This window comes from Ammospiza nelsoni, chromosome 1 (assembly GCF_027579445.1).
Source record: "Ammospiza nelsoni isolate bAmmNel1 chromosome 1, bAmmNel1.pri, whole genome shotgun sequence".
NCBI lineage: Eukaryota > Metazoa > Chordata > Aves > Passeriformes > Passerellidae > Ammospiza > Ammospiza nelsoni.
The window spans coordinates 93,565,955-93,579,451 of NC_080633.1; the positions used below are offsets into that span (position 1 = coordinate 93,565,955).

At 41.8% G+C, this 13,497-nt stretch overlaps 2 protein-coding genes across 2 annotated transcripts; one reads left to right on the top strand and one right to left on the bottom strand.

Annotated features, from left to right (window-relative positions):
* Positions 1-4,691: 4,691 nt before the first annotated feature.
* Positions 4,692-10,077, bottom strand: SEC61B (SEC61 translocon subunit beta). Its single transcript, XM_059488301.1, has 4 exons — positions 9,925-10,077; positions 9,727-9,824; positions 8,982-9,083; positions 4,692-5,025 (listed from the first exon to the last, which is right to left on the bottom strand). The coding sequence occupies exons 1-4, from the start codon at positions 9,925-9,927 to the stop codon at positions 4,938-4,940; spliced, it is 291 nt and encodes a 96-aa protein (XP_059344284.1). The 5' UTR covers positions 9,928-10,077; the 3' UTR covers positions 4,692-4,937.
* A 237-nt stretch (positions 10,078-10,314) lies between these two features.
* ALG2 (ALG2 alpha-1,3/1,6-mannosyltransferase) lies at positions 10,315-13,418 on the top strand. Its single transcript, XM_059478396.1, has 2 exons — positions 10,315-10,647; positions 12,493-13,418. The coding sequence occupies exons 1-2, from the start codon at positions 10,315-10,317 to the stop codon at positions 13,393-13,395; spliced, it is 1,236 nt and encodes a 411-aa protein (XP_059334379.1). The 3' UTR covers positions 13,396-13,418.
* Positions 13,419-13,497: the final 79 nt, after the last annotated feature.

Consider the following 13,497-nt stretch of genomic DNA (forward strand, 5'->3'; position numbering starts at 1 on the left):
TGTAGTTTCAATCAAACAAAAAAAATTTGCTTTGATATTAAAGCAAGTTAAGACTGTTAATTTTTAAAAGATATTAAATATTACATTTAATTAATTTTATCCATTGATTACTTTTTGAAGTAAAAAGAGGAATATGGAAACAAAAATGGAACAAAATTAGAAAGCGAGGTCTACCAAACCCCACAATTGCACCAAGTTCAGATTCACACTGAATTACAATAGTTTGGTCCTTTACAAATTTCTGTGCAGTTGTATCACACAGTTATGTTTCCTCCCTCACAGATGTCTCCCTGAGGTGAGGAACACATATGTTCTCCTTCACTGCTTACAACAAAATCCACACTCCAACTGCATGGCGCTTTTATGTAAGTCGGGAGTAACATTACTTACCAGCCAATCTTGGGAATTTAAGGCAACATTGCTTTGGGTTCTGTTCATATTACCTTACCAGAAAAACAACCAAGACAGTAGCTAATAAACTGGAAGGTCTCACACAATAGTGTTTGATAATTAAGCGATGTTGGGAATGCAGCCCCTCTGAAACCAGAGCATAGTAACCACAAATTTATTTCTGATTTTGGAAGCATTTCACTCAATGTCTAACCTCTGCAGAATGTATAAGCCTATTTTCTATCTCTCTGTGGTATCTGAGAAGAAAACCATGTCAGTGTACTTACTCAGTGATAAATGTATGAACAAAAAAAAAAAAAAAATCACATAAAACTAGCTGGAATTTCCCTTTTTTCACCTTTTAAGACAAGAAGCTCTTTCAAGAAAGCAGTGCATGGAAGTTTCGCTTAGTTCTATTTTATGAAATAATAGTGTAACTTCAAAGAATTTCTGAATTTTGGTTTGGTCAAAAAGTCACAGATACTATTTGGAGAGGCAGCCATGTGAAAAATCACTCAAAATAAGAAAAAAGGATAATTATTTGCAACCTGCTGCCACATGTGTGATAGCAGTATCAAATCTCTGGTGATACACATCTGAACTTGAATTTTTGACTTAAGTAAAATGGGTTTGTCCTGTTCATTATTGTTACTGCCTGGCATGTTTCTGCAGAGCATTATCCTACTACATGGCACAATTCAGTACCTTTGGAGGTCTCCAGAGAAAAAGAGATAAATAGACCACAGAAGGAAGAAGACAAGATAACAATACACGTCAGGGGTGGGGTATACTCAGTAACTTCACACCTGCTCTTGCTTAGCTTGCCTTTCCTTTCAGCAACTTCTGAAATCATAGCAGAAATCACAAATGTTGTTTCCTCTCAATAAAAAAAACGTATAAGGTAGAGCCCCCCCCTCAGAAATCTTAAGTTGAGAATCATTACTATTCTTAGTATATTATTACCAACTCCAAGCCTAGAAAAGTTTTCCATGAAACACACTTATATAAACAGCTAATATGAAGATGTCAATGCAGCCTTATCAGCAAAGCAGGAAGTATACAACCAGTTAGACCTTGAAGTAATCTCTTTCTCCAGAAAAAAAACAAAACCAAAAACCACCAGAAAGAGCATGTGTGTGCATGTGTTGAGCAGTAGAGCTGGCTTCTAAGCAGATGGCAAAAGCAAAAGACAAATCTGAAACACCAGAACTAATGAAGCCCATATACCTACAGATCAATAGCTCATGGGTATCGAACTTCAGTGTGCAAATATGTGCGAGAGCAAAGGTTAAAGTTTTCCTATCATAAAGGCATTAAAGAAGTCTCTCTTCCCCTTTTATTCCTGGGTAACAAGTTAAAAGCGCAAGGCTTTTGCACAGCAGGAGCTTTGACCATCTTCTTCTATCAGTTACCTATTCCATCCAACCCCAAAGAACATTGTTTTTAGCTTCTAAGTCACTGTTAAATTAGATTGAACCTGCTCACATACTCAGATTTATTGTTGGGGTGGGGTGGGGGGAGAAGAAAACCTTAAGAAAGATGAACTCATGCACAAAAGAATCATCTCCTTATAAAACCCCTTCTTCAGCTGAGGGATAATGGAGTCTGAGGTTGCAACTACTTTAAGTCAAGGATAAAAGGTTCTAGTACTTTACCATCTCTTCTATGGAAACACAAGTTCTTCCAGATATCTTGAATCTTTATTGTAAAGAAGGCAAAGTAAAGATCTTTGAGGATTTAAGAGCCTTCTACAGCACCTAAGTAAAGATATTTACAACAGTCAGCTCAGTCAAGCTCGTATTTCAATCACATACCAGTAGGCATTAAAATCCAAAGTCTTACTAATTCCTAGTCACCTGATACAAAGCTTTTAAAATTACTGTCCTTTCTTCTTTTCTAACTATTACTGAAAGACTAGTTTTCTGTATCACAGATTAGCCACTGTTTATCAGTATGGCTATAATTTATTCACCCAGGCCAAACAGAATTCCATTCATTATTAGCCAAAATTCTGATAAGTCTTTGTAACCTGCATTTCTTTATCTGTACCTCTCTGGAGCTGAAGTTTGATACACATCAGTTGCAAGACTCCACTGCAACTCATGTACATGAAACACTAAGAATATGAGCATGAATATCCAACACAATCATACTAATAATTTAAATAATCACAACTTGGAAGCATACAATAGAGAAATCTGGGTTTTAATTAAGTAAAAGGAAAATAAAACTACAGATGTTTCAGCTAGCTAAATCCAACTTGTTTCACCAGAAGTATGCTGACACAACATATAAAGCCGAGCAAGAGTACAAAGTAATTTGTGCAAAATGAGAGACATTAGCCTCTTTTGACACTGTATGCAAAAATCCATTATAAAGGCCATTCTAGAAAAAAATTATTTAAAATATTTAAATATGGACATTACTGTCAAAATAGCATTTTTATACTCAGTTGAACTAAATGTATTAAAATGTATTAAAATTTTATCAAAAGGTTGTACAGCAAAAGGTCTTCCCCCCATCACTTTTACAAGGTCATCATCAATTCTCGTCTTTAGAAGCAGGAGGACACCAAATGAGCAAAAATATGGAAGGCTTTAAATGGAAATATTTGATGTAAGAAAACAGCTTCTAGGGACTGGAAGGGTTTAAAAGAAAATTGTTTCCTGCTGTATTAGAAAACTGTCAAACAGTATATTAGAAAACTTATTAAAAAAGAGGTTACTTACTTTGTTATTACTGTTATTATCTTTACACTAGAGTATTCCATTCCTTTTCCTTTGAGCACCACAAATTAGCTCAGCAGAGTCTGTTCACAAGGTGAGCAGAACAACTGACCTGCATTTGGTCTTCTCCTTACATTTTCTTGCCTTAAAATTAAACTGCTGACTGTACAGAATTTATTTTCTTGCTAAGCAAAGCATTTAAGTGAGGGATCACGTTCTGAAGTGGTGAACTACCACCTCTACTTACTTTCCCTTGTATTTTAACTTCCCTCCATATGCATAGAGGTAAATGATTTATGGATCCTTTTCCCTTTGATACATGATTTATTTGTATCAGTTTCCACCAATTTAGTCTTCTCCTACACCACTGCCTTTGAGTCCCCAAAATTCCCTGCTCCTCAACTTCCAAACCTCTAAAAACACCTTCCTACTATTACATTTTATATAACTTTCAGTTTCTGCTCCAAGTTTTCTATCGTCCCCTCTACATTTACATTAGGTGCTATGGCATTAGCACAGCTCAAAACAATTACCTCTATAGCCCTGAGACCACATTCCTCATTCTTGTTTTTGTTCTGAACAGTTTGGTCTTTTCTGAATATACTGATTTAAGAATTGCTTTAAGGAAGGTGATAAGAGAGGCTGCTTCCACAACATGCAGTTAGAACTTCTGTCAAGGCTGCATAACTATTGTTTTCCCATAACAAGCTGATATTCAACCAGGACTCAACATGAACAGCAGGCTAAAATAATTCTATCCAACTTCAAGATCATATTAGCAGTGAGAAATGCTAATGCACAAATATGTAGATAATTTTAAAAAGAGAAGGAAGAGCTGTGGGACTGTTCAAAAGGAAACTACTGAACATCCAGAAGTAAACTGGAATAATTATCTGAAGAAACAGTTAGCTGTATCTCAACCTATTTGCATGTCCTGTTATTTGAAATGCAGTCATTGCTTTTCCAGCCTCACATTCAATTTAATTCTCCTCGAAAGAGTCTGAACCTGCAGTCACTCAATCACAGAATATCCTAAGTTGAAAAGGACCCACAAGGACCATGGAAGTCCAACTCCTGGCCCTGCCCAGGACAGCCCAAAGTACCACACCATGTGACTGAGGGTGCAAAATGTCTTTGACAGCCATGCAATTATTCTTTTTAAAATCAGTTAGGTACCAGTTCATGTTGTTCCTCAAGTGCAACTCCAAAAAAAACAAACACATAACTTTTATGTATAATGAGCACTAAGTTTAACTTGCATTTAGAAAATAAATTAAATAACTCCAGCTATTCTTCTGGAGTTAAAAGAAGAACATGTCCATCTCAGCACTGGTACCTCAGTTTTATTTCAACAAGGACCTTGGTTACCTTCTCACATTTGTCAACCCGATTTTGTCTCTTTCATCCACAAAAAAAGATCTTCTAGCATAAAATTAAATAGCAATCTACAGTTTGGAAGAATCTGGTTTGACCTGTTACAGAGCATTTACTCAGAAATATGATTATTTATGAAAATCACTAGTAAAATGTGTTAGTGGTGGTACACTGGAAGAGGAAAAAATACAGTTAAGACTGTTTCTATTTCCATATACAACTTTTATTGCAATACCTGTATTCTAAGTGTACAGATACAAATATAAAATGACCCATGACAGGCTTTAAAGCTGCCCAAGTAGCAAACTGAGAAATTAATTAAGTATTATAGCCAAAGTTGACAGGACTTCAACAGGTGATAGGAAGCTTCCCCAGTCTCTCTCCAAGAACAACCAGGATCCACCATAGTTTTGGTCCAAGATGTATGCTTTATGTTGGCAGCTGAGTCTAGGAACGAGTGTATTTACCCCAGATGTGCAGCATAAACACAGAAGCAATAAAAAGAAGACTCATGACCAAAACTGGAACAGGTCCACTAAAAATAAAGAGAAAATGCATTAACATAAAAAAGAAGTCTGTCTTGCCCATTATCAGCCAAGTGAGCTCATCAGTTCATATGAAATTGTACAAGAAAACTCTTCTTCCCTTCCCACAGAAATACCTTAAGGCACATAGAAATGAGATAGCCTCTATCAAAAACTGCTGCTGCTGCCACTGTTTTAAAAGACAGTTCTATACACCCTAAATGTTACATAAAAAAATACAACAAACCCTCCCTCCCCCCCCTTGTAAAAAAAGCCATTAAATGTTCATTATTATTCATCACTGCTTCCACAGTCTCTGGAAAAGTATCCTCTGTGTTTACAACTCAGATAGCCAACTGAGCAAAGATGCAGTCCTATATAAAAAAAAACAACAGAGTCCTCTAGCGGCTACTAAAATTTTGGCAAAAAATTCTAATTAGCTGTTTTATTTTAGAGGTTTTGTTTCATTTGAAAACAATGGCAGCAGTGGGTGAGAGACGGAGACTTCTGCTTTCTTGAAAAACACAAAGTGGCAAAGCTACACCATTAAATCTTTACCTAAAATGATTATTTTTTTCCCTTCTTACTTCCATATATTGTTTAGAAATTGCATAGTAATGTTCTTAAAAAAACAATTTAATCTTAGGGTGCACATTGATAGCTTCAATCAGCTGTTTCATGCTGTTCTAAGATGCAACAACAGTTACATGAATACACACACTCAACACTCCTTCATACCACTCACTTCACACAATCTCATTTTTGATTTTCAACATGCTATTGGGAAATCTCTTATCCAGCCTGTGTTTCCCTCCAGGGTACTGTTTATAAGCATGTAAATGCTACCAGAATACAAATTTTAAAAAAAGGAAACTGAAAAGGGATTCAAAGAGCTTACTGACATATTTTTCTATGAGATCATGATCCACATACTTGAAATGATCACAACCGTAATCTTACACTGAGTTTTAAAACTCAGTTATTATCTATCATACTCAGACTTATTTGGGTATGGAGAATCCTGAACACAGACATAAAGCATTTAGCAAATAAACTAATAACAAAATAAACAAAGTCCACATACATGGTGACTACATGAGCAACCCCTTCAAGAGGTATCTTTCACTAAGCAACAGAATGTAATTCTCAAACCCTAGCATTTTATATATATAAATAAATATATTTATTTTATAGTTTTATTTATTTACTTATATATATATATATATACATGTAAGTTTATAGCCTACATAAAATAAATCATAATTTATAGTCCTTACACTGTATCTGAATTATTATTTAATTGATTTGAGCCTTCAGCAGTAGGAACAGAAGCTGCTCTGCCAAAGGCACACAGTAAGAATGCAGCCCCATTAATCAGAACAGAATTACATGGAAATTAACAGTGGGGACTGATTGTGTGTTCAGTGTTTTTTAACATGAAGATGACATTGGACTCCTAAAGAAAAATCAACTCTCCAATACTGATACAGATATCTCATTTCCTCCAGTCCCAAAGAAAACCTGTTGACACCCTGCAATTCTCCTCTACACACCTGCATCTTCTCAGGCCCCCACAAATAAATAAATGGATTCAGACACCTCTAAAAATTTGGTACTCTGCATTCTCAGAATGTCTTTCATAAGGCTGCATATCATACCACAAGCTCAATTTGACTTTCTATCCACAGGAAAGCTGCCTATAGCTCCTTAAGCAGGAAAGCCCAAGACAAGATACAGGAACCACAGGTACCAAGTGACCCAAAAAGACGAAAAAGTTTGGGTTTAGTTTTCTTTTTCAAAGCATGTAATCTCCAAGCTTTAAGGAGAAAAATATCATATCCCCTCTCTGCCAAATCCTCCACAACTCCCTTTCACTAACAGCTGTTTTTTAAGGCATACACATCTTGAAGTATCTTGTAATACAAACAAAGAATCTTTCCTGAGGGAAACCAACTTGCCTATTCAATGGATTTATTACTCTGGATATTGAATAGATACAAAAATATCCAAAGCATCAGTCTAATTCCGCACAATATAAAATATATAAACTTTTTTATCTAGAGCGAAATTCCCTTCATTGCAGCTAGTATGAATTAACCTGTTCTCAGATGGTTTTATGTATTTTTTTCATAGTAATTTAGAGATATTGCATTTTAAACAGTAGGAAAAAAACACCAAAAAAGCCCACCCACCACCACTACCAGGCTAAGCTTTCCCATTGCTTTGTGCAGTAGTGATCACAACCATTTCTAAAAACAACTTCAGCTGAAGCACTCACTGAGGCAATCACAAATCCTTGATAGCCCATTCTCACTTTAAAGTCTACTAAACAGGGCAGAGATAATAACAACTGGTTGCTATGGAAAAAAAATTGAAGAAAAATACCTAAAAAGCTGTAAGCAAGAAAGTTGCTACCATGCCATGGCTCAGAAAATGTTACATCTCGTGTGGGGTGCTTTGTAAAACCAATTCACTTTTATAGATTTGATTCTTTCATTAAAAACCTGACCATACAGTTACCCAAAGTAGCTTCCAAAAAAACCACTCCCAGTGCTCCAAAACCTTAAAATCAGGAACCACTGTGTCACAACATAAGTAGATGGGAAAATCTGTTTACTGATCTGCTTGCACTGAAGATGAGAACAACTGAGTGGCCATTCAGCATCAAAAGTGAAATCAAATTATTCACAAGGAAACTTAGCAAAAATGTTAAAGTGTATCACAAGTCTACTAAAAAAATCATAATGCCCTTCTGGTTGTTTGGTTGTTGTTAGGTTTTTTTGTTTGTTTTGTTTGGTGAAATTCATTTTTTAAATTGAACTTCCATCAATCAAACAACAGATAAAACAGGCGCCCAGCCTATCTGCATAGATTTGCTCTTGAACACTATTGCTGCTCATTGTCTTTTCTTTGCCTTGTTTCCTTTCTGGACTCAGAATGGAGTAAGCAAGGCAGAACAGCACAACTTTGGTGGTTTGCTGGATACAGTTTGTTTTCTAAAGTTTCAAGTACATATGAAAACATGTAAAACAACTTCAAAGGAAGGATTACTCCCAGAACTATCACTAAGTAGCCTATAACCATGTCCTTCCCCAAATGTGCAGCTAGCAGCAGCCCTCTTGAAGAACTCCAAAAGAAAATATTAATGGATTTGAGAAAAAAAAGCAAAACAGGGTCAGTCCTGAGCATCTCAAGACTTTTCAACCCAGTAAGAACAAGAGCTCGTGAACTGTAATTCTACAATAAGTAGAAATTTCCACTCAGGATGTAACTTGGCATGCACTCATCAGCTCAAATACGCCTTCCACTTCTGTTACCCAAGTATTAGGCTTCAAATTTTGTTGGGAAAGTCATCTGAATGGCTCAAAGTGGTCAAAAGAGTAAAAACTTAGGCTCTCTCTATAGTGTTAGGGACATTACTAGGTATTTGACCATAATCTTGGAACATTCACCTTGTGAAAATGGAGATAAAAGGCATTGGCATGCTATTTGCTAGGCAAGTTCAGCTAAAGTAATTTATCTACAGCTTTTCAAGACAAACACCTGATGTGAGCATATGGTTTATCAGTGATATTCTATTTTCAAGGGGTGCACAGGACCGTAACATAGCTATTATAAGACAAAACTCAAAATTTTTACTTAAAAGAGAATGAAAACATACAGATGCTTTAACTCATTGAGACAAGTGATCTTTCTCAACTTCAAAGTGATTGCTCACAGCCTTCAAAGACTACATAGGGTAAGCTTTGGCAATTACAAAATACAACTCCTACCTACCTTTTTAAAACCACTTTAACTTTAGAAACTCCTTCTCCAGGGTCACAGATTAAATATGGCATTTCAACTATCAACTCAGCAAGTTTTCCCGTGCACCCCAGAACACTGACAGATTATTATTAATTCAAAGAGTGCAAGACAGGGAACTCTGCAGCCCTCAAGCCTGCCACCACCCATTCACCCAACTTACACTTTGAGCCCTGGCGAGTCCTCAGTGTAGAACCGCCACATCCCACCAGTCCCTGTGGACGTGGCACGGCCTGCACTCCTTGTCCCACAGCTGGCATTTTTCCTTTAAGGGGTGACAGAAGAAAACAAAGACCAAACAACACATTAGTACTCCACCAGCTTCTAGGACCCAGCAGCCCAGGAGACTGCAGAAACAATACACTTCACAGAATCGATCAGGTTGGGAAAGACCTCTAAGACCATCAAGTCCAACCAATGACCCAACACCACCGTGTCAACTAGATCATGGCACTGAGTGCCACATCCAATCTTTCCTTAAATACCTACAGGGACACAGTACGTATTTATATTTTACACCACCTCCCTCGGCAGCCCATTGCAATGTTTAATCGCCCCTTCCTCCTGATGTCCAAGCTAAACATCCCCTGGCGCAGCTTAAGAGTTGTGCTCTCCTATCCTGTCACTAGTTGCCCGGGAGAAGACACAGCCCCTCACCTGGCTACACCCTCCTTTCAAGTAGTTGCAGAGAACCATAACGTCACCCCTGAGCCTCCTTTTCTCCAGGCTAAACACCCCCAGCTCCCTCAGCCCCTCCCCATAGCACTGGTGCCGCAGACCCTTCCCCAGCAGCGCTGCCCTTCTCCGGACTGGCATCAGCCTGTGCTGCCCCGCCGGAGAGGGCACCAGCCCGGCGAGCAGAGCGCACCGGGACAGGAGCTGTCCCCGCAGGGGCGGCGGGCACCCACCTCTGCCGGACGGTGGATCCCGCGGCGCGGGGAGCCACAGCCTTGCTGGGGGAGCGGCCGGAGGAGCCGACGCTGGTGGCGCTGGGGTTGGGCCCGGGCTGCGGAGAGAGGAGAGAAGCGGGAGGGGGTGAGAGGCGGCAGGCACTGCCGGCGGGGCAGGGGCGCCTCAGCCGCGCCCCGCCTGGGGCAGGCCCTCACCATGGCGGCGGCGCTGCGGCTCGGCGGTCTCACACACGCTCCGCTACAGCCGCTCCGGCCACGTCCCCGTCCGCATCAGGCTCCGCCCCGCGCCGCGCATCCCGGAACCTCGCGGCTTCCCCGGATAATGCCTGAGCAGCAGCAGCGCCTTGTCCCTGTACCCATGGATACAGGGATACGTTCCGAGGCCGCTGCGCCCTGTGACGCCTCGGTCGCGCCCGCTCCTTGCGCAGCGACCGGGCCAGAGTGGGACCGTGGAGAACGGCGCGTCGGGCAGCAGCGAAGCCGCCCGGCGGGCGGGGCTGGCGGGAAGGCCCGGGAGGAAGGGAAGCAAGGCTGACGTGTCCCACCGGGACTGCCGGGCTGCGCATGCGACCCGCGGCAGCGGCCATGGAGGAGGCGGAGGAGGCGGGAGGAGCGGGCCCGTCCGTGCTGTTCCTGCACCCGGACCTGGGCCTGGGCGGCGCGGAGCGGCTGGTGGTGGACGCGGCGCTGGCGCTGCGGGCGCGGGGCTGCCGGGTGCAGATCTGGACGGCGCACTACGACCCCGGGCGCTGCTTCGCGGAGACGCGCGGGCTGGCGGTGCGGCGGGCGGGCGGCTGGCTCCCGCGCAGCCTGTGCGGCCGCGGGCACGCCCTGTGCGCCGCCCTGCGCATGGCCTTCGTGGCGCTCTACGTGCTGCTGCTCAGCGGAGAGACCTTCGACGCCTTCGTGTGCGACCAGGTGCGGGCATCGGCATGGACATGGGCATGGACATGGGCATGGGGACGGGAGCGCCCTTGCCGCTGGCCCGACTGGAGGCAGGGATGCTCCAGTCGAGGCTGCTCTTCACAAAATCACCGAATTGTTAGGGTTGGAAGGAGCGTCTCGTGATCATCTACTCCAAACCCCCTGCCAAAGCAGGGTCTCCTACAGCAGGTTTGGAATGTCTCCAGAGAGGGAGACTCCAGGACTTCCCTCGGCAGCCTTTTCCAGTGCTCTGCCACCCTCAAAGTAAAGAAGTTCTTCATGTGGAGGTAGAAGTTCTTGTGTTTTAGTTTAATGAGGAGCCACTGCTCCTCATCCTGCCAGTGGGCATCACTGGCAGCATCTTCTTAAAATGAGGTCCACCTTTGAGATATTTATATGAATTAATCGTCTCCTAGGCTTCTCTTCTTTAGACTAAACTAGCCCAGTTCCTGCAGTCTCTCATAAGAGACAGGCTCCAGAACCCTGGAGTATCAAATCCTGATAAAATTCAATTAATTATCGGGTGTGCAACAAGCCAGTAATGGCACACTCAAGGGAGAGACATCGATTGTTCATTTCAGAGCTGTGCAAGCCTGGCTGCTCCACGGTGTTCCACAAATTAAGAACACTCCATCAGGCTTTCTGTGCCATCTTTTATACACAGAAATTCAGAGTTAGTAACATTCAAAATGTGGCCCCTCATAATACTATGATTGGTTAATAGTTTCCAGAGAAGGGCAGTGGAGGTGGGTCTAGAGCTCAAGTCTTATGACAGGTGGCTGAGGGAGCTGGGATGTTTAGCTGGGAGAAAAGGAGGCTCAGGAGGACCTTATCATCCTCTATAACTGCCTGAAAGGATGTTCTGGCCAGGGGGGGATTGGTCTCCCTGACAGTTAGTGACAAGGTGAAAGAACATAGTCTTAAGTGACCAGGGGACACTTAGCTTGGACATTAGGAACAATTTCTTCAGAGAGGGTGATTATGCATTGAAATGGACTGCCCAAGGAGGTGATGGAGTCACTGGCCTTGGATATATTTAAGGAAAGACTGGATGTGGCCCTTTATGCCATGGTCTAGTTGACACAATGATGTTGGGTCATCGTTGGGACTCAGTGATCTCTTTTCCAACCTAACTAATTCTGTGATTCTATGCAAGTTACATGTCCCCAGTTAACTTCTACATTTGCTTGGAGAAATGGTCTTCACCTGAGCAGGGGTCTTTCTGACCTGTGGGTGTGGTTTTTAGTGTTAAAATGAACATAGTTTAGCTATAGGATACATCAACCTTGAGTATTTTGCAAAGTTAGCAATGTATACATAGACAGAAATCAACATCTTGATTTACTACATCTTTAAGGCTTGTTAGTTCCAGAATGTCGTTGACTAAGGGATGCTGGCTGCTGACAGTTCCATTGATGAGATCTTCTTTCTTGCTGATTAGGCTTCAAAGTGTACAAAGATCTTACATCAAAGAATGTCCTGACTTTAGATAATCTTGACCTATTCCACATTTTGCAATTTAAGTCTTACATTCTGGGGCAGCTGGAGGAAGAGGATGCCACTGCTGCTTGGACTCTGCTCCCAGCACCCCTGGTAATGGCAGAAGGAGGTGCTTGGAGAAGTCCTGGGGCTTGATGGGGAGCTGGGAGAAATTATAGGGCCACAAGAGGTCCTGGATGAGGGAGTACAACTTGATGTGCTTGTATGGGGGAGAGGGAGAAGGCACTTGGCTTGCAAAGCAGCGGCTCTTAGCATGGCTTTGAAATCACATGTGCACACTGGTGGCACTGACACAAACAATTAACCTGTCCTCTTGTCCCATCTCTCTGGTTGCACTAGGTGTCTGCCTGCATTCCTGTGCTTAGACTGGCCAGAACCCGTAAGAAGGTTTTGTTTTACTGCCACTTTCCCGATCAGCTCCTGACCAAGAGGGAATCCTTCCTGAAGCGCCTCTACCGACTGCCGCTCGACTGGCTGGAGGAGTACACCACTGGCATGGCAGACTGCATCGTTGTGAACAGCAAGTTCACTGCCAGAGTCTTCAAAGACACATTTAAGTCCCTGTCACACATAAAACCAGATGTCCTCTACCCATCGCTCAACATCAGGAGCTTTGAAGAAATTGTTCCTGCAGACATAGCTGATCTGATACCGAAAAAGAAGAAGTTTTTGTTTCTTTCCATTAATAGGTATGAGAGGAAAAAGAATCTGGCGTTGGCTCTCGAAGCTTTGCACGAACTTCAAGGGAGACTTGATTCCCATGAGTGGGATGAAGTTCACCTGGTTATGGCAGGTGGTTATGATAAGCGAGTTCTGGAAAACGTGGAGCACTATGAAGAGCTGAGGAGACTCGCAGCGAAACTTGATGTTAATGACCATGTGACTTTTCTGAGATCATTCTCAGATGAACAGAAAATCTCTCTTTTTAGTAACTCTGTGTGTGTGCTTTATACACCAAGCAATGAACATTTTGGCATTGTCCCTTTGGAGGCAATGTATATGAGATGTCCAGTTATAGCAGTTAATTCAGGTGGTCCTTTAGAATCAATCTCACATAATGTTACAGGATTCTTGTGTGATCCTCTGCCAATGCAATTCGCTGATGCCATGGAAAAAATTGTAAGAGATCCCCTCTTAAAGGACACGATGGGAGCAGCTGGGAGAGTGAGAGTTATGGAAAAATTTTCTTCAGAAGCTTTCTCAGAACAGCTGTACCAATACATATGCAGACTAACAGAATAAAATTCTATTCCTATTTAATAGTTTACAGCGTTGTGTCTCTCATTTGTGTAGGAGACCAGTATTCATTGTGACTAATGAAGAATTAGGGATATCTAAATGTCC